At 46.3% G+C, this 21,849-nt stretch overlaps 1 protein-coding gene across 1 annotated transcript in view; it reads left to right on the forward strand.

The window, feature by feature from the left end:
• The window catches only part of LOC119464144 (triokinase/FMN cyclase-like), a 32,495-nt gene extending 19,249 nt beyond the window's left edge, over positions 1–13,246 (forward strand). The window contains 8 exon segments of the mRNA XM_049656225.1: positions 677–761; positions 1,805–1,894; positions 2,302–2,418; positions 3,606–3,776; positions 4,015–4,149; positions 6,377–6,621; positions 12,791–12,838; positions 12,840–13,246. Coding sequence (XP_049512182.1) covers positions 677–761; positions 1,805–1,894; positions 2,302–2,418; positions 3,606–3,776; positions 4,015–4,149; positions 6,377–6,621; positions 12,791–12,838; positions 12,840–13,208 — 1,260 coding nt within the window. The 3' untranslated portion in view covers positions 13,209–13,246.
• The last annotated feature ends 8,603 nt before the right edge of the window (positions 13,247–21,849 follow it).

Consider the following 21,849-nt stretch of genomic DNA (forward strand, 5'->3'; position numbering starts at 1 on the left):
TGCTTTATTATTTTTTATACTGTTATCTTCCTCCACTTTGTAGTTCAGATGTACAGTTTTTGCTATATAAAAGTGAACTAATTAGCTCTATGCACGCAGTTACAATTGCTTAAATATTGTGGTTGCGAATTTCTGCCATTTAGTTTCCCCAATGAACAGTGGGGCCGGGGAACCGCCAAACCTTTGACATTGATTTAAAGTGAGACGTGCCTCTCTAAAGCATGTGGTTCCATGCCATATTACACGGCACAACACCATGTCGTGGCAGGGCAATTCGTGGTATTTTACACAACCAACTAGAATGCTACAAGAAAAAGTGAGAGCCCTTCACACAGCTTGAACAGTTAGCCTGAGCAATACCACCAGCACCTACAGATACGAGCTGGAAGGCTTTAGCATAGCATTACAGTAATCTTTCGATGACCCGACCCCCCCCCCCCTTCCCCGAATCTAACATTCAGGTACCACTTGAGCGTGCAGCCGGTGTACATGGCAGGCGCAATACGAAATGGAACAGATTAATTCCGTTCTTGTCCTTGCCAGACAGCAAAAGTACCACGTGACCACTCCTTTAAAGACGAGGACTATAAGGATCACAAGTACGCCAGTTCTGTGTGGTCGCCGTTTTAACAGCAGCGGATACAAATGTCCTAAATAATTTTCTTTGCATTCGCAGATACTTTCCGCTGCGAAAACTGCCAAACTCATGATCAACCACCTGCGCAACGAGCAGTCAAAAAATTCGCTGCACATCAAGGAAGGTATATACACCTACATTTTTCACCAATTCCCTTGCAATGCACTCAAAGCTATGGATCACGCTAGACAATTTAGCAGGACTTTAGCGAACTTTAGCAAACCAGCAGGACTTATCCACTGTCCAACGTTAATCTTTCCGTGTGCGAGGCCACGCATGGGCCGAAGGATCACGGGTGGTACAGCAGTTAACAGTGGACATAAAGGGACGAGCGTTTTTCCTTGTTTTCCTTCTATATATATATAACATGAATGTAATAAGAAAACCTCTACTGATAATGAATTTGCCATCACCAAATTACATATGCACCATCACTTGAATGCTAATCGCATTAACACAGATAATCATCCCCAAAGGGTGCGTTCTGCTTGAATTTTTTTAACCGCCTGCTGCCCGTAGTGAAGTTCTGCCTCTTGAGGAGTATTACCAGAAGAGGTGGACGTCACTTGGGAGACAAATTTCAATGCCGAGGTGGCTATTTAATGATATTCACTAATTAGCTTTCGCATTATGTTCCAACTGCAAAAATGAAGCCTCATAGTAGCATTGTGATGTCTGCTTAGCGGATATTCTAAGGCTATAACACCAGTATTGAGATGTCTGTCTCCAAAATCTGTTGAAAAAATTGACTCGCCGTCCCGACCCTGCGAAAGTGAATGTCTAGTCAAGCCGTTGCAAAACCACTACACCTGCTGATGGGTGTATGAAACGTTTCATTACTTTTACAGCAATGGTAGTGATAATCGCTTTATGGTCACTGTGGTAGACCGTGATGGGTTCCACGACAATTTTCCGCTACATTCTTCCATCCATCCATGCTAGAGTTATACTGTATATGGCTCTATTTAGGAAATAGGTAGCGTATACAGCAACTCTAGCTGCTGCCATCTGTCTCCATTGTTTTGGCATTCCGTAAAATAAAATACGGATGCAAACTAAAGCTCTTAGATAGATAACGGTGTCCCTAATACTAAAATAAAAATGATGAGCTGATTGAATGTCTCTTTACCTTGCTGCATCAATTCTCCTCTCCGTGTCGTGATGCAGGCGACACCGTGGCCCTGATGCTGAACAACCTTGGCGGCCTCACTACGATGGAGATGAACATCCTCGCCAAGGAGGTCATCGCATACGTTGGTCAGTTTACAATGTGTTCCGTGTAAAGGATGGTTAACACATCGCATACATTGGTCAAATTACAATGTGTTCCCTGTAAAGGTTGGTTAACAACTGAACGGGGAATAATATAAGCAAAACGTATTCGGTGAAATGGTGAATGAGCTGTCAAACACTTAGAATGAAGTGTGCCTTGCCCTGGCTGGGGTACACCTTTATGTGAACTCCATGGAATCACGTTGACGTCTTAGATGATGTTGTTCAGACACATAACTTTGAAGTAGGAGTTCGGCCTTAATTGTTTTGCCTAATAATCAATTTTTTCCCCTTGCAAGAAATTAAAATTAGGTTTTGAATGCTTTAGTTTCGCTTTAAGCAAGTTTTCGCTGTATCTTTCTCTCTCTCTCTCTCTACATTCTGCGGCGCAGAGAGCCTTGATGTCCACGTGGTGCGCGCTTACATGGGCCTCTACATGACGTCACTGGAGAGCGCTGGCATCTCGGTCTGCCTGCTCAAGGTAGACGAGCAGGTGCTCCACTACCTCGGTGGGTGTGTATTGTAACTCTCGGAGAACACCACATCGATATATTTTACTCATGTAAAATCGCGACTTCTTCCATCGCGCGAAAGGCCGTGGGGGGACAGGAGGCGACGTTTAGCTGTGGCACCAAATGCATATTTATATAAAAATTAAGGTTGCATGGCGAGAAGGTGGTAAAGACTTCCAATGCTGCTCGACGGGTGTCCCGTTCTGATCTCGTCGAAAACCTCCGAGCAGCTGCCATAGGCACTGGCAACAGTCACCAACACCGCGCGCATTCGGTGCGAACGCGGGCAAACCGCTGATGGCGTCGACACAGTTCTGCACGTTGCTGGTTCTGCTACATGTCCCAGTTTATACAGCTGACAAAACTACTATGCTTACTCCATATAGCCCTCTACTAATTTGCTATCGCAATTGATGCTTCGCCTTTCGGGTGAAACTGCAACATTTTTTTTTTTTCGTTAACCAGTGGCGTCAGTTGCCTCCAGAAGTATCCATCTATGCAATGTCACGGGCCTTGTTTGCATGCTACGTGGTACTTATGGAAAATCAGTTCTCTAGAAATCCATGAAGTGAAGGAAGTTTTACGAAAGCAAAAATAGCCATACACTTACACGTAGCACAAAGCAACATAAATCTCCGGACAGCAGGAATTTCTCTTCCACTGCAAAGTTTTCTTTCTGATAAACCTTCATTGAGTTTCCTTTGTAGCTTTGTGCTATACACTCGGGTGGTTAATAAATATTATCATTTGTATATGCCAAATTGGAATTTTTAGGGCAATATACGGGACACTCGCGCACTTTAAGAGGCATCCAACTGTTTCCTTTCGTGCATTTAGAGGAGACGGAAGATATGAAACGTGTGCTTTCGCTGGCACTCTCATGGGATGCAAAGGGTTTGCAATTATCATCACTTTGTGCCACGTCTCTAAGATAATGTATGGCACATGCTGCCAACCAGTTCCAATTGATAACCTTCCCGTCTAGACGCGTAACTGCTGGGGCAGCTCTAAAGGGGCGGCAATGGGAGGGGGGGCGCACCTTAGCCCTCCAACATTTTCTCCTACCCAATCATTGCTACTACCCCCTTCAATCCCTTACCACAGAGCGATGCCAAGTGGCAGAGTGCCTTGCTGCACCCACAATGAAAATTGAGAATCATGCTCTGCTTCACACGTCTGCGCAGATGCGCCCACGACTGCCCCGGCCTGGACAAAACCGTACTGCACGGGGCTACCTCGATATTGCACGGCGCTACCTCGATCCGCGTCGATCGAGCTAGAGCATCTGGCACTCAAGCACCGCCATGACGATGGGCAAGTCTTGGCCGAAGACAAGGTCTACGTGCTGAACGCTGGTGAGAAGTTGCATTCGTTGAAGTAATTAAACGCGCGATCTGTGGTTGAAGCGCTTTAATGACGCTCCTCGGTGATTTCTTCGTTACACTTTAATTCGCAGCCGTGTTCTCAGCGATAAGGCGTCAGAGCGGAGGCATGTTTCTCAATTGACTCTACATCTAAGGAGCATTACTGAAGCGCGGTGCCTGTACTTCAGTCAATAAGTATTTGATGAAATACCAGGCATGTCCATTTCAGCTGAGTGCGAGGTGTTCCGGACGTGCCTGCAAGCAGCCTGCGATGCCCTGCTTTCCCGCGAGAAAGAGCTGGACAAGCTGGACTCTGAGAGCGGCGACGGGGACTGTGGTGCCACCCTGGCTGCCGGAGCGAACGGTAGGCAGCAATACACCCAAGCTGTGCTTTCCTCCTGCATGCAATACGGGATGTCACAGGTGTATGCTTTCAACACCTTGCAGCACCTTTCAACACACTTTAACCTTTCTTGCAAACAGAGTTTCAAACAGAGATTCACCATTGCTGACGGAACCTCGAACATACCGTCGAACAGCAAAGCAGTCATGTTTAGCAATACTTCTGCACTCTGAAATGAGCTGGAGTAACATTGCAGTAGACATAAGCAGCGGGGTCAATGGGCCCGCAGTGCAGTTTCTATGGTATTTATTGCGATAGCAATTATACGGACACTCCAAGCCCATTTTTGTTGTCATCGTCACCATGGTGTTCCGCATAAAGTCCAAGGGCGATAACATCGTCACCGCGCGCCGTATGCTGCATGTGCCGATGATGGTGGTTCAACCTCCCAGCAGGGAGGAAGCACACCGTCTTCCGTCACGCGTAAGGAACCGGGGGAGGGCTGTTCTACTCGGTTCTACTTCGGTATGGTGCGACCGCCCGGGCCATATCTTTAAAGCGATCTGTGATGGGGACAAAATGGGCCGAGAGCTTTGTGTGTGCTGTGTTCTCGCCGCTTAGTTCGCATTGAAGCGAGAGGCATCATGAAGGTCAATTCACTCGCTGCTGCTGCCGCGCTTCCTCACTCCAGCATTTTGACAGAAAGTGTGCGAGGTCATCGAGTGAGATGTGTTCATGTTTGCTAGTGCACACGTGACACCGTGCTTGTTAATTTAGTTAGTAAGCCAATGTTTAGATGTTTATACAGCCAATAAAACTACTATCCTTACTTCGTATAGGTGTCTACTAATTTGCTGTCGCAACCGATACTTCGCCTTTCTAGCGAAACTGCGACTTTTTACAGCGAAGCTGTATGTATGCCTAGGCTGAAACACTCGTGGTCCGACCACAGAAACCCTCCGGCTGAAATAAACCTATCGAACACTCGCGTCTTGTTCACTTGTTATATACCAAAATTGGCATGGAAGGGTACGAATGTATGACAAACATTTGTACCCTGAATGTAACATGACTGATAAGTCATGTTAGTCATACAATGATAACCGCATTGGATATGCGGGTATGAGCCAGGGACAAGAAAGAAAGAAACAAACAAACAAAGAAGGAAGGAAAGTAAGAAATCACATGTGGCTCATACCGGGGTCGCACATTTCAGCTTCGCTGGTTTACCATCTGTACGAGGTGCATGGACGGTGAATTTTTTTCTTCCTTGGCCCACAACTGCACAGACTTGGCAAAAATAATTCGTCTCCACAAATGGAGACACCGTGATTGAAGAGTCTAGGGTCCACAACTTGTTTTATCGAGGGACCTTTACAGCTGCTCCCAGATAAGACCTCCTGTCCTCCCCTCACGTCTGCACATCTCTACATCTCTTCTCCGGTATGCTAAAGCTCTCTAAAATTGGTGCCACGTGGGCACTTTTAACTGCGATAGATTCCGATCAGGCTCAAACGTGATTGAATGTTCATGCGCAACTGGGACATACATTCGAACGACAATATAGCTAACATGGATATAAAGAATTATCGGATATAACGATGCATATGTTAATTTTATCGCCGATTTCAGCATGCCACGAATATGTGATTACAACGAATGTCGGATATCATGACAGCATCTTTACATCGTATGTGAATTGGGATAGCAATTTGGTGAGTTGGTGAAAGTTCATGGCATAAATGCAGCGCAAAGCACCGAAGTGCGGGAATATGGGTGTGTGGTTAGACGAGAGAGGTACAAGCACAAGCGCTGACTACCAATGGAATTCTAATGGTCAAAGACCGCACATATACGAACAAAGAAGGTGAGATGGTTATTGAACACAATATCGCAGGCACGTGGCAATATCATAACAGCAGGTACAAGAAACGGCAGCCGTAGTATAAAAACAAGTGCATGGCAAATAGAAGTAATAGTCCAAAAGAAGTTAAGCGGTACACAGCTTCAACAGAGCAAATTCTTTTTCGTGTAAACTCACCGAGGGTTGACTTACGCTGGTGTCACCATATCTTTTATATATATAGAAATACGTACGTATTTTATACAGAACCCACGCACACCTATCTTATTCCTGCACTTAGGATGCGACTTCGTTACATGGTTCAACTGTACTATGAATGAGATTACAAAAATCTTGCGAAATAGAAGTCATTCACTGCGCCTGATGTTCTCTTCTGTGACACAGGCGTGCTGACATACCTCAACTCAAAGCCCCCGCTACAGCATCCGAGCGTGGTGTTCCGACAGCTGTCCACCACCGTCAGCTGCAGCATGGGCGGCGCCTCGGGCGCCCTCTACAGCTTGCTGCTGCTGGGTGCCTCGCGAGGTTTCCAACTCGCAAGCGGCTTCAGTGCCTGGGTGACCGCGCTTGATCTAGGCATGAAGCTGGTCAGCAAGTACGGCATGGCGCAGGTCGGAGACCGCACCATGGTGTGTATGACTAACAAAACATTCTAATTTGTATTTTAAAGTGAAGCTTGCTTTGCAAACCCTACCAGACTTTGCTGACAGTGGCTGCTGTTGATGTCTTGCCAAGTAGAGCATGTGCTCGCAAAAGTACACGCGCGTGCGCCACTGGCGAATTCAGAGGTGGGCCTTGGACCCCGCACTCCCCAAGACGTACTGGCTGACACTACTGAGTGTACAGCAAGTCCCTGCGCATTGTCTGTATCCTTTTATGAGGGCCTTGTAACATAATAGCCACCGGAACACCGGATGTGTTGATGTTATATCACTAACAGATTGCATATGCGGCGTGTTACGTCATCACTAAGTTGCTATAAAAGATGAGTGCGTAGGAAATAAAGGGCAGTGTTTTTCCACGGTATCAAGCGTGCTGTTTTCGCTTCGGCTGCTCCCCGCGAGTTGGCTATGACAGTGGCGACGAGGATGAAAGTGTGATCTGCTGGTGCTGCCTGGAAATTCCCCTGTTGAGGCTGTGTTCTCTACCGTATATCAGTTGAGAATGCCTGGAGTCGGCAAGCTTGAGCCGTTCGACGTGGGAACAACCAGCTGGGATGAGTATCAAGAGCAGGTAGAACAATTTTTCATAGCCAACGACGTCGAAGATGAAAAAAAGCGAGCAGTACTTCTCACCTGTTTGGGACCTGCCACATATTCATTACTGCGGAACCTGCTGTCACCGTCGAAGCCATCAGAAACAAGCCTTTCAACGATCCTTGACGAACTGAAGAAGCTTTTTTTGCCAAGACCATCGGAAGTGGTTGCAACGTTCAAGTTTAATTCAAGAATACGTCATTCTGGTGAAATGGCTGGGGATTTTTTCGCTAGCCTGAACAAACTTGCTGACGATTGTGCTTTCGGCACATTCCGAGACAGAATGCTTCGTGACCGCATTGTGGCAGGGATCAACGACGAGGCAACGCAGCGACGACTGTTGGAGTCACCAGATTTCACCCTTGATACCGCAAAGAAGACAGTTATCGTGATGGAAGCGGCGAACAAAGATTCTCGCGCACTGTCAACAGCCATGCCAATGACTGTTGCGCCGACGAATGCCGTGTCACGTGATACAGGAAAGCAGAAGCATAAACCTGTTTCATGTTTCCGCTGCGGAGGCGAGCATCTGGCGACACAGTGTCGACATGCAAGTAGCGTCTGTCACAAGTGTCGAAGCAAGGGGCACCTGGCGTGAGTATGCAAGGGCAAGGCAGTTACAGTTACGAGAGCAAGCGGTTCAGCGTTTTTGTCCCGGAAGCATCAGTGAATCCATACCATAGACGACGAAGAAAGCCGCTCTGAGACACCGGCACTACGGTGGCTAGATGGGTAGGTGTGCCGACCGAGCGTAGTTCACCACTTCTCCGCATCATGACGCAAAATTGGCGCTGCGGACAGTAGAACGGTTTAGCGGCGCGCAACGGCGGCTGCGCTGTGTAGACGAGCTGCGTGTCTGATAGTATCGCTTGCCTCTGATTGTATCTTTGAAGTGCGCGTTATAATACCGTTCTGAGCAGTGTAGGCCAAGCCAGAATGAGGAACTTGTTGTTGTCGTCTAGTCGGAAAAAACGAAATGCTGAAGTAAATTTTCTAGCTTGGCAATCGGTCACATTTATTGATATAAACGCGGCGCTCCAGCCCATTGCATTAAAGACGTAAATGCATTTTTTTCCATGCATAAAACAATACTGCATTGGTTTTATACGGTATGTGGAACCATGTTCACGTGATATTTAGCGAGTTCTAATGTTTCAATTTCGAGAAATCCAGCTATTGTTTTATTGCTGCGTCAGTTACGGTATCTAAATTGGTGCGAGAAGAATTGTGTTGGTAAGTGCATATGGTTCACTGTTTCATTGTAATAAAATAGAGTAATACATCTTGGGCTAAATTCGTGAATATATTTAAAATACAAGAAACGCGCTCGTAACTTGAGTCAGCAAACGCACCAACATAAATAGCCTAGCGCCAGCAAGGCCGCAACGTTGGTCCACCACATCATAACATTATTCACAGCACATGCCTCCACTTCAGGTGATTCTTCTTCTCCCTGTTGCTTTCGCGCGCCATGTTATTGCCCTTGACAAGAAAGTAAACGCGTATAATTGAATAGAACTTCACAACATCGTTTGTGAGCTCTTTCTTGTGCCGCTTACAGCCGATAAATTCGGGGGATTCAGCTGCAGAAAGGATGCAAAGTCGGCGATACACTGTTCCTTCGTAACTCATTTAAACTGAAGCACAGCTTGAAGGCATCTTCGAGCGATGCTACCAGTTTTTTTAGTGCTTCAGAAGGGAGCAACAGCCCTGACCTACTCATTCTGTTGAATTTAGTAATGTCCCTGAGCAATCGGAGCACTTGGTTCTTTGCAGGAACTTCCTTGCTTCATAGCCTGCTATATAGAATATCAGCCTAGAATCACTTTTCTTTTCTCTGTAGCAGCGCAGCGGTGCTCGATGTCGCAGACGCTGAGCACCTCATGTGCGGCTTGAAAATTTCCAACGTCGAGGAGCTCATGGACCTACGCTTTTCGGTGTACCGCTTGCTCATTAACGTCGCCGATACAATCTAGCCACTGTACCGATACTGAGCAAGCTACTGAGCAGCTCGGGGTGAACATTTCCGCTGTCAGACAGTGGAACAATTCCGCTGTCTTTGTCACAAATTTAGAGCCCGACTTGCAGTTCGGAGCGAAGCAGTAGGTCTCCTTGGTGGGCTTGATTGGTGGAGCAATGCCGCCGCTAATCTCACCGGTCATTTTTCCGACCTGGAACATTCCACATCGTTTAGGAACTTACAAACAGTACGAGAGATGCGGAGCTCTTCACCTTTGAAACTGACACGAACAGACGACATACAACTATTCCAGTACGGGCTTTATTTTTTTTTTTGCTCGCCGCCGGTCCGCCAGCCCTCTGTAGCAGACGACGCGCGCTGCGGAACCGTTCTACTGACCGCAGCGCCAATTTTGCGTCATGACACGGAGAAGCGGTGAACTACGCTCCAGAGGCGCCGGTCGGCACACCTACCCATCTAGCCACCGTACCAGCACCGCAAGTCTATGAAATGTGGCAAGTGCGCGCACCGGCTCACGACGGTAGCCCGTACCGGGTTGAGGTCTCCGTGAATGGAACTTCACTCATTATGGAACTCGACACAGGAGCAAGTGTGTCTGTCGTGTCAGAAGAAACCTTTCACCGCACATTTACGTCATGTCGTCTGGAAGCGTCATGCTGAAAGGTTACACCGGTGAGCTGTCCCCGGTGCAAGGCAGCCTGCCTGCCACTGTACGACTAGGAAACCATGAGTGCCGGGACGTGTTGTACGTCGTCCCAGGACACTGCCCATCCCTGATGGGACGTGGCTGGATGAAAGGCCTCGGAATTGAACTGCGCAATGTGATGGACGTTAAGGCTATCACGTCGGTTGAGGGACTCGTCACTGCGTATGCGAGTGTTTTCGACGACGCCTTGGGCACATTCAAGGGAGTGTCCGCGAAAATAACAATCGAGGAACACGTGAAGCCGAGGTTCTTCAAGGCTCGTCCTGTTCCGTTCGCAATGATCGACCGCGTCAGCGAGGAACTGATGTGCATGGAACGAGTTGGAGCGCTGCGTCCAGTTAAGACTTCGAAATGGGCTGCGCCTATCGTGCCTATCTTGAAGCAAAGTGGCAAGATTCGGATATGTGGCGACTTCAAGGTCACTGTTAATCCCGTGACAGTGCCTGAAAAGTACCCGATACCATGCGTTGAAGACCTGTTTAGCCGTCTTAGCGGTGGCGAGAAGTTCAGCAAGTTGGACTTAAAGGATGCGTATTTGCAAGTTCAACTGGACGAGGCATCCCGCAAGCTGGTGACAATCAGCACACCAAAAGGACTGTACCAACGCACGCATTTGCCTTTTGGCGTCACATCTGCTCCTTCAATTTTCCAGCAGGAGATGGAAAACTTGCTACAAGGGCTCAGACACATTGTGGTGTATTTCGACGACGTTCTTGTGACTGGACGCGACGACCAGGACCATCTAACAAACCTCGGGCCTAGTCCTAAGCCGACTGAAGCAAGCTGGGCTCAAATTTAAGCTTGATAAGTGTACCTTCCTGGAACGGCAAGATCAATACCTGGGTCACGTTGTCATGGCTGCGGGGTTTCAACCCAACCCTGAAAAGGTAGAGGCTGTGCTGAAGGCCCCTAGACCCAAAGATGTCAAGGCATTACAGAGTTACCTAGGCCTAGTCAACATTTACCGCAGGTTTCTGCCGGGGCTGTCTAGTGTGTTGCATCCCTTGAACGAGCTGCTTGTGGCCAAGGTGCCTTGGGAGTGGCGTGAGGATCACGAACGTGCTTTCCAAAGGAGCAAGGAGCTACTTGTTTCAGCAGCAGTGCTGGCGCATTATGACCCCAAGAAACCCATGGTTCTCGTATGCGATGCATCACTGTACGGCGTTGGCGCCGTTCTGGCCCATAGGGAAGACTCGGGAGGCTGAATGACCAATCGCATTTGCATCACGAAGTCTCGCGCCAGCCGAGCGGAACTACAGTCATCTCGACAAGGGGGCTCTTGCGCTCATGTTTGGCGTAACCAAGTTCCGACAATACCTCTGGGGACGCGAGTTCGAGGCTATTACGGACCATAAACCATTACTGGGCTTGCTCGCTCCGGACAAGCGCGTGCCTGAGATGTGTTCACTGCGTATCATAAGTTGGGCGCTGATGCTTGGAGCATATAACTACAAGCTCATGTACCGGCCGGGAGCAAGCATGGCCAACGCGGATGGTTTGAGTCGCCTACCACTACCAGTGTTTTTCCACGGTATCAAGTGTGCTGTTTCGCTTCGGCTGCTCTCCGCGAGTTGGCTATGACAGTCACGTAGCTCAGCTCCAGACCATAAGGCATCTCGTAGCTTCGCCAAGGTTGAGTCCTTGGACGTAGCTTCCGCGACTGCAGTCGACCGCAGTACTCGAGGATAAGCAGCCTGCGGCATGAAAACTTCCGCTGGCCTGTCCACAGGTTGAGCATATACTGGTAGATACACACGGAATTTCCATTCATGGCCAACCTGGATGCCAGCAAGAGTGACTGACAGAGCCACCGATAACATCGCTGATGCCGTTTTGTCAGACGGTAGGTGTTGGTGGCGCCATCAAGAACACCTGCAACCGAACTTCGCCCCATTTAGTGCGCCTCCTGGACTGCCGCCTGCACGACAGACTTCTTCACCGCCGCCAGGGTTACCACCTGTTCAACAAGCTTCGTCAACCACGGAGTGCATGTCAGAACGGGCGGGTGTGCAACCGGCTGTGCAACTAGTTCCACTACCCAGCAAGTGTGAGTCGGAGCAACCGAATCCCGTTGCTGAGCCGTGTCTTGAAACATGCAGCGAAAGTGGAACAGTAACACGCGATCTGGTTGTGCCTACTACCCATGACAGTACGCCAATGCTGCGAAGAAGCACGAGGACAAAAAAACCAGCTGTGCATTTCTGACCACGAAGGCCGCTAAACTATCGTTGTTGTTTTTTTTTTTTTGGTGGGGAGGAGTGTAACATAATAGCCACCAGAACACGCGCTGATGTGTTGATGTTATATCACTAACAGATTGCATATGCGGCGTGTTACGTCATCACTAGGTTGCTGTAAAAGATAAGTGCGTAGCAAATAAAGGGCAGTGTTTTTCCATGGCATCAAGCGTGCTGTTTCGCTTCGGCTGCTCCCTGCGAGTTGGCTATGACAGGCCCATTCCTGGAGGCTACCCTGGATCCAGCTTTGGCACATGCCAGTTTCTGTAAGGCGAAAGACGCAGGAATAAAACAGGCAAATAACAGCGCTCTTCATTTGCACGGCACTTGCAGAGCCACACTTGGGTCGTAAAAGAAGTGGTCGCACTTGAAGTGCGCCTTCATACTACGAATGACAATACTTATAGTCTGGCATCAGCAAGTCATCAAATTAGTCCCTGCAAACGTACTTTGCACTGGGGGTCCGTTCGCCAACTTTGCTACACTTGAAACACTTTCCTATGCCTGAATAGTGCAAAAAAGCTTCATGCCCCTTGCAGGCAAATTATGCGTCCGTTTAATCTGACGTCTCTCTTCAAACGGGTGAATTGTGGTCGTCGCTACCTATTTTCTCCGCAGCTGGATCCCTTGGACGCAGCGCTGACCGTGCTGAGCAGCAACGCAGCCAGCTACCGACCCGAGAACCTTCCGGCAGGTGCTGCACGAGATTCTAGGTGCCCTGTCGGCCTCCACGGCTGCCACGAGGTCCATGCGAGCCAAGGCCGGCCGCGCATCCTACGTGAACCCGGAGATGCTCAAGAACCCAGACCCGGGGGCACGCGCCGTCGAGATCTGGATGTCGCACGTCATTCACGTACTGCTCGGCGACGGAAATGTCAGCGGCAGCAAAGGCAGTGGAGGATCGACGTTGCCGGCCGCCGTAGTCCAATTGATTGGCGGTGTTCCTGTTCGTGGCCACATTTTGCATATAGTAAACGTCCTCTTTTCATATGTGCGAGTTCTTAATGCGAGCGAATCATTATTTGCCTCATTCTAGGCACTTCGCAATAGGTCGGTAGGTATAGTCTCTGTGTCACCTCATTTTAATAAAAAGAAAATAATGTGTGTGGCCCATGGCGGAATTGAACCTCTGCCGCCGAGCACAGCATTCCGGTACTCTAACCATTATGCATTGATCGCTTTTTTTTTAAATTGTACAACTGGTGTTGGGCAGTTTCAGACAACACCAGCTGGGCTTGAGTGTTGTCAAGGGCCCTACTGTTGATAGCTACTCAGGAACATGCTCTTGCAGTCTTTGCATGTCTACAAAAAGTGTCACATACTCAGCGCAACAACCAGACAGAATGCACGCCCGAGTCACAGTTAAGCCCCGCCATGCAGGCATGCCATAGACAGTGCACGCCAGACAGCATTATCAAGTTGTATGGTACTCTGCTAATGTTCAGAAACCTTATACCATAGGGATCTAGTGGAAAGTCCTCCTTTAGAGTTCACTGAAGTACGTCCCAAAAAGGTACTCCCTCTCAACGGCGAAGAAAAAAAATGATAGTCTCCTGCTTTTTACAGACAAAACAGTGTGAGCCCTGCGATAGAAAAAGAACCTCTTACAGATAAGAGAGCCCCACAGTACAAAAAAACCCATCCTTATAAAAATGTTCTTTCTTCTTAGACAATGTGTTAATATGCAGTTCAAAGAAAAAAATATTTTGCTCCTGAGCTAATTTGCTTTCTTTTCAGTTGTGCTAACACATCCATGCCCTCATCTGCATTGCCAGTGGCCTTGTACATAAGGACAGCAATACTAGATCACATACATCCCGATACAGCTTCTATTTAGTAGTACTAAACAAATATTTGTTCCAAAAGCTTGGCAGCCGAAAACCGTACGCTTGTTACTTCTTTTAAATAACCATGAAGTGGGTCCCGCATGACATCGATAACAGCTACAAACTTGGGTAATGCACATTTGAGCCTCACCTGAATCGCAGTTCGCTGAAAAGAGTTGGCTACATCTCGAAAAAAAAAAAAAAACGGTTTACCACTTGTTACAAAAACAGGTGTCAAATCCACACCCTGCGAAATAAATTTGTGCAACTACAGCACTCCCAGGTTGAAGCCCACACAAATCTGGCCAAGACAGGATGCATCTTCTGCACTTAACCAGAGAGCAGTGCCTCACTTGCATTGTGTACCAAAACTTCGACAAAAAGAATAGGTTACATACAGTAGCCCTGGAAAATATAGAGAGAGAGATGTCCCGGCATCCACCTAGCTGCTTTTTCTTTAACTGCTCGTTTCCTTTTGCCAATATTCTTCATTTTCTTTGCAAGTCTTGGGAGGGACACCCAGATATTTAACAGGGGTTCTGACCCACTTGAGGTTGGCGAAAGTGTCGGGGGCGATTCGTCATGCCAGAAGGCATTTCCCCCAGTTTACATAGCTGCCCGCAACCTCACCAAAGCTTTTCACAATACTGATCGTTGTCTGGGTGCTCTCTGTCTGTGCAACATACAGCCGCATCGTCTGCATACACAAGAAGCTTTACTTCAGTGGCTTGTACATGAAGCCCATGAATAGATTGATATTTGATAATAGCCTTACACAATGTTTTGATATACACGTATAAACTGAGCAATAATGTGCTTAGAGGACATCCCTGGAGCACAGAACGCTTTAATAGGGGCCCCCAATGCCTCATTGACTATTATTCTTGTACTGCTGTTACTATAGACCATGATTGACATGACATGATTGACCATGATTGACATGACATGATTCAACACTTTGAACAAAATCCCATGGTCTACACAACCAAAGGTCTTTTCTAGATATACTTGAAGGACAGCGACTCCAGCTTGCATGGCCTCTTGTACAACTTATAAACATGCACCACATTTTGGGTATGTGCGTGAAAATGGAGTAATTATGTTTGTCGCTGGTCTGATGTGGCCCAACTACATCTTTTATGACCTTCTGAGGGTGTCACACCAGAACTTTCATTAAAAAATTTTAATAGCAGTTTGTTAGAGATACTGGCCTGTAAGATGACATTGATGTGTTTCTCTGTGTCTTCCTCTTGGAGTCAAAACTGCATCAGGGTTCGTAGCAGTTTTGAAGGTAAAAATTCTAGTGTTTTCAAGGACTTTCAAGGCCCCTACAGTAATTTCAAGTACCTCAAGCAATGTGTTTAGTAGCTTCGACAGAAAATAACTTCAACAACGAAATCGCTCATTTTATTGTAAAGAAAAAAAATGGCATACACCGACTTCAAACACTTGTAATTTGCCTTCAATCACACATCACCATAATCACACACCAACTCGCACACACAAGGTAGTATCTCAAGAAAGCGTTTGAAGTTTTTCAGCAATAGCACAATCAGTTACTTGAACCTTCTGCATTTTTTCTTTCGCAGTTTTTTGAAGACCGAATTCACAATGTGTATGTGATTTCATTTGCTGCCCGAGTTTTTTCGGCGTAATTGTCAGCAGTTGCCATCAGGTCAGCAATCGTCTTTTCTAGTTTCCTTTTCTTGTGTCTGTTGCTCTCGATTTCCTCTTCAATAAGGCTTCTCTTCGAATGCCTCAACTATTGAGCTTCCTGCTTCTTTCCTCCAAGCACACTTGGTACCAGTTCCATGCGGCTAAAACTGATGTGCGCAGATCCTTTGTAATTGCATCTTTAAGGATGTCGCCCGCCTTCTTTATAGCATCACAGACAATTCTCCGTTACCCAGGAGAGTTACCTATGAGAAAACATGAATGCCTTCACGTTTTCAAGAGATATTTGGTGATTAACGCTAAATCTCCTTTCAACACTAGCTTGTCCATGGCTTAAAACAAGGAGAACTTTGACGACACAGAGGTCTGAGCATGAAGTAGGGAACTTTAAAAGATTGCAAAAAAATGCATCCAAAATGTTGGAATGCCTCTCGAGCAATCGAAGGCAGTGTTTTTCTTCCTGGAGCAGCTCTGTGTACTCAGCGAGCACTGAATCTCGTTGATGCTCGTTCAACCGGTTAGCTCAAATGAGGGCATTTAAAACTTTTCTAAAGCCTGTAAGGCACTCATTGGGCTTTGAGCACATCTGACGGGGATCCAGAGAAGAGAGGGCCTTGACAAGAGGGTATCTTAATGGGCTTTTATCCCAGATCTTCATTGCACTAATCAAACTTTTTGCATTCCATTTTAAATGTGAACACGTCCTTTGCACGTATCTAAGCAGCCTTCACAGGTTGCTGTGCTGCATCACCGATGTCTACTTTTTCAAGCAGAGCATGGTTTTTTTTGGATCGTCAATGTTAATCTTCAAGAGGCTCACAATTCCAGCAGATGGAGATAGCACAGAGCACTTCAGAAATCTCGTCATTAGCTTCCTCACAAGACATTCAAGGTCCTTTGCTAAAAATAACATCAGCGGCTTGTCAACTTCAGTCAAAATAGCTTGAATATCATTGCAATTCCAAGAGCAAAGTGAAGCTTTGCTAGTGGCACTGGATCACGGCAGGCATCAGACACACGTTGGAAGGTCACTCGGGCAAACTGACTTGCTTCATTCTGGCAGACTGCACATACTTTGCCATGTCGGGCCACGGCAGAATGGCCCGTTCAATGACAGGTACACTCTCAACCCAACGGTGGGAGACAAAGCCGAGAGGGTACATTAACTGGCCAGTAAAACAGGCAAAGTCATCTCTCCATGCTGGCGTATCATGCAAGAGGAAACTGAGGCTTGAAAGGAGTGTATCAAGGCACCACATGCTGGCGGCAACACCTGCCCTGTAGGCGTTATGCACTGTATGAAGACCACAGGTCCTTAACTCTACGCATTGAACTTACTATGTTCTGCAGGTGACTTTGCAAGCACTTCTAAGAATTTCAAATTTACATTGAGCCCATCTATAGACAGGTGAATCATTTTGCAAGTGGCAAACACTCGAGGGCCCCCAAAAGCTTTTTCTGGATATCTTCTGCAGTGCTGTGTCCCAAGAAGACAGATGTATGGTACCTGGTACTTACATGTTCTGAAATGGCATCCCAGTATTGCATGTGAATATCCATCTGCTTTCTTTGCAGGTACTCATTCAAGGGATCATCAAAGAGGATGGCATAACAGCCAACTGTTCTATTTCGCGCTGCAAACAAGGGAGAAAATACGGCCGCAGTCGTGGCACATGACTTATGCGCACTTATTTTCGATGCAGGAGAAGGCTTTCGCTATTTCACTATCGGGAAACATCTTCTGAAACAGTTCCCCTGTATGAGACAACGAATTGTACGAATAGTAGGAAGATGCCATTTCAAAGTCGACAGTACCTCGACATCTGTCACAAGTTAATTCACTGTGCAGCCATGGCATAAGTCCGATGACGTTGACGGCATGAAACTTTCCTGTCGCTCACTAACAGTGCCCGTCGTGTAGTTTCTAATCGAGCTGCTTTGTGCAGCACTTTTCACATTTGCTAAGTGCTTCACACTTTTCATGTGACTTCCGAGTGCCGACTCACCGATTAGCGGACACGTCACAAGCCTTTGCCTTAAGGCCTACACTTGCCGCAATGAGAGTCCACAAGGTCCGGAGCAACCCACTACTTAAAACTGTCATGGTCCAGTCAGGACCGCTGAAAACTGCACTTTCATGGCATAGCAGACAACTCGAAGCTTCTTCACAACCAGTGAAGCGTGCTGATCACCGCACAGTCGGGGCATGGCAAGAGTTAGCGAGTGGACTGTAGTGGCCAACAAAGCCACAAGCGAAAAGAATGCACACAGGATTGCATTGGCTTGGATTTAAACATCAGCCATTCAATGTGGCCTAGCCGAGTACACAAATTCAAGGACTTTCCAGGACCTTTAAAAATTCAAGGGTTTTCAAGGACCACTACAAACACTGTGTATGTTTCACCAAGCAATGGGGGTAATGCCTCTAAATCATACGGCTCATGAAATGCTGCTGCCAGAACTCGGGCTATGCTTATTTTGTTTTATATAATACAGCACTTGGGCCACCTAGACCTGGAGACTCGATATGGAAGTTTTCTATTGACTCTTTCACTTTTCTCCTTCATGTTCGGTTTTCAGAAAGCTTCCACTCAAAGCCGCAGCCTTGCTATAAAAAACCAATCTATAAACTCTTTCACAGTTGACAGGCTTACAGGCAAAAAGCATATCGTAGTGTCGAGTGAACGCACATCTAATGTCCCCGTTTTCTGCGATTACGACTCCGCCTCTAGAGTCTGTAAAGGAGTACGTTTATCTAGGTCAATTACTCACAGGGAACCCTGATCATGAGAGATTTACAGAAGAATAAAGTTGGGTTGGAGAGTCATACATGATAATTTCAATGTTCTTCCAAAGAGCATGCATTCGCTCGAGACTTGGAACCGTATTAGTGGGCGTCTCTCCACCTGCCAAAGCTTCTGGTCTTGCACTCCCCAGTGCACCTCAAAAACGTCCTTCTTTGTAGAGTTTCAAGCATCTGCTTTATCCAAGCGTATCTTCACCATAAACCCCCTGCTTCTTCTTCTAGTGCAGTAAACTTTCTAAGCATTGTTTTGAGCAGTGTTTCCTCACTTCTTTTTTCATACACTAAAATACTACATTTTTCTATAGCTTTCATATTTATCATCGATTTAAAATGCTCGCATTGCTCCATTAGCAACTAATTTAACATCGTTTAAGCTATAAATAACTATTTCTTGGAATGTAGGGTCCTGCAGCAAAGTTGAGTTACTTTTCTAAAGCTCACATGAGAAGGCACCGCGCTTTTCCTGGGGGCGTACGCAACAAGTTACCAGGCAGTGATCAGAAAAAGAAACAGTAGTTGCTGAGTAACTGTTACATTTATCCGTCAGTTCAACAGACAAATAGGTTCGATCTAAACACATATGACTCTGCCCATGAGAATGTGTAAATTTTATCCCTCGTGACACACGTAAACGTTCAGCGACATCTCTAAGTAACACTGTGATATCGATCGCTCGCTCACATACTTCTCTTAGTCGAAAGCCAGCCAGCTCTTGGAAACACTCCACGCGCGTGCGCCTCGTGCCACTTCCTCTTATTTTCTTGTGACGGCTCTCGCTTTGAGGCGCCGTGTCAAGAGTGCAGTATCTCTGGGACCGGCCCAGTATTTTCATTGTATCAGTTTACGCTACGTACGTCGCACAAGTTAATTTGGTATCCACAGTGCGTGGGATCTGCACAATTTTCTTCTGTATTTGTGTGTAATTTGGGAGTGCTGGCCCTAAAAAGACTGACAAGCTTCTGACATTGTGACATTCGGCTGTTGCAACAGCGTGGCATGCCACCATCTTAATTGAAAAGAACGATCTTGTTCTGTTTCTGTGTTACAGCTCGTGCGCAGCATGTAAAAGCACGAGCTTCGAAATGGTGGCGTGCCAGGTTGTTACAAATGCAGAACGCTACAATTTCAAAGCTCATGCTTTTAGCACAATACAACGTTGCCACTTTTTCTCAGACAACCACTATGCGCTCCGCATGAGTTGGAACATGGAAAAAGCCGAGATCGGTCTTATGAATCGAAATTAGAGCATCAAAAGCATACAGCAGAGAGACACTGCTGAATCATTCAGTGGCTGTGCAAGATTGGTAGTGTTCCCATCGCACGTCTCGCCAAACAACATCACGGATTCATCAGAGACTTCAGAGTTGCGTCCAGTGCACACAGATTTGGGATCTGAGATTTTCCTTCAGTTCAACACCACGTTACATGCATATCCTACAGGCTGCATGCACCTAAACGCAATGTATTTACTGTCGAGCCAGTGTGTGACTTAGCAAGTCCTAATTAGGGGACCATTTCAAGTTTTAGCAGAGAGAAGAGCAAAGGCGCCGTACTTCTGTGTGTGCAGCTCTCGAACTGTACTTTGTGTTAGCTTATAGTGAATTTGGTAGTGACGCAAATGTGCAACCTTCTTTGATAATCTCGCTGACGCTCAACAAACAACCTTGTTTGTAAAACCTGAAATCCTGTAGGTTGGCGACCCGTCTTCATCTTTTTTTCAATGTTGTGTCACAATTGGCCCCGATTCTGTGTACAGCCAGAGCCAACCTAGAAATAGCGGATCATTTCTAGTGCTCTGCTTTTCATAAACATCCCATGACAAAAAAAAATTAAAAAATCCGCATGTTTCACATTTACAGTGATAGTCATCGTACGCTTCATTAAGTGAAACGAGGCATTCACTTCGCAATAGGTTTGTGAAGGCACTTGACAGCATTTGGAGAGTGAATATTTCAGATGGAACCACACTACAACTACCGCCTGGTAGTAGCTGTCAGAATTATGTGACACAGACTTTTCAAAAAAAGAAAATTACTTCTAATGTGTCGTTCATACATACGAGAAAGGCCAGTCAAGAGCGGTTGACATCGAAGAAAAGAAACTTGGGCGTGTACCATGTGGTTTTATAGTTTCGACTTCACTACCTTTGAGATTGGCCCACATTATTAGACTGCTGCACTATCTCTGGGATTTTCACAATCCACGACTGTCATGCAGTTTTCGTCTAACCTTGGATTACATATCTCCAGATCAGCCCATATCTTTGGTTGAGTAAAGCCGCACTTCCGGTTCTGGATTTATGCCTGTGCAATTCAAACCAGTGCATCTGGGTCTAATTTAGGCCTTCTTGCGCCAATTATGCACTGTTCCGTAAGCAGCTCTATACTAACTCAGTGCATCATTTTAGTTCCAAAATTCAATTGGAAGCCTTTTTAGTTGTCGTACCTGCACTAAAAGGCCTCAAGTTGTCTCATTTTGACGAAAGTGGCGGCCAGATACTCGGATCCCACGAACCCCAAACGATCTGAAGTCGCCAAAGAAGATCTTGTCCTTAAAAAGGGAAACCTAAATTCATTCAGTGCAAACAAGCAAATATACAATATACCACCACACTTCTAATAATTAATGTATTACTGCAGAATAAACGAAACGAGTTATTCACAAAGACTTTATCAATGTAAACCTATTTAGTGTTTCTCTTTAGTGTCCCTTTGATTTTTTCTGCACTGATTTTTTCAGCCGATTCATTCTTTTTCTGTCAGTTTTTTCAAGTATGCTGCATATCAATAAGTTATATTTAAAGGCAATGAGAGGAATGTTAGCAGCAATGCATAGAAATGGCTTGAAGTGTGTTGGGTAACTAACGGATAAATGACAGTTACTAAACCTTCATTTTTTTGCCTGTGTAGAAGCATTACTTAAACTCTCTCGAATGTTCCCTGTAGCTCTGAAAGAAGTGAAGTGATAGGAATTCTACATTGGCAGAGAATGGGCGCCTCGTTTTAAGTGACATGTACAGAAAGCTTCACAAGCATATTTTACGAACCATGCAGGAAGTTTGCCCAATGTCATTAAAGAGCTCATTGTGCCACGACTCCGACAATTAACAAATTGGAGATTGCAGGGAGAGGCCTTCGTCCTGCAGTGAACATAAATATAGGCTGATGATGATGTGCCACAAAGTTGGCATTCTGAGGGAATAAGGAATTCCTATGCAACAATATTATGCACGATGCATGTGCAACGTTTTGAGAGCATCAGTAGGAACCAAAAATGCACATTAATAACAGTACGTCCATAATCACTTCAATTGCCGAACAAAATTTGTCATAACTGCATTAAATGGCAAGAACGACCTTGTAAATGCCATC

This window comes from Dermacentor silvarum, chromosome 9, assembly GCF_013339745.2.
Source record: "Dermacentor silvarum isolate Dsil-2018 chromosome 9, BIME_Dsil_1.4, whole genome shotgun sequence".
Classification (NCBI taxonomy): domain Eukaryota; kingdom Metazoa; phylum Arthropoda; class Arachnida; order Ixodida; family Ixodidae; genus Dermacentor; species Dermacentor silvarum.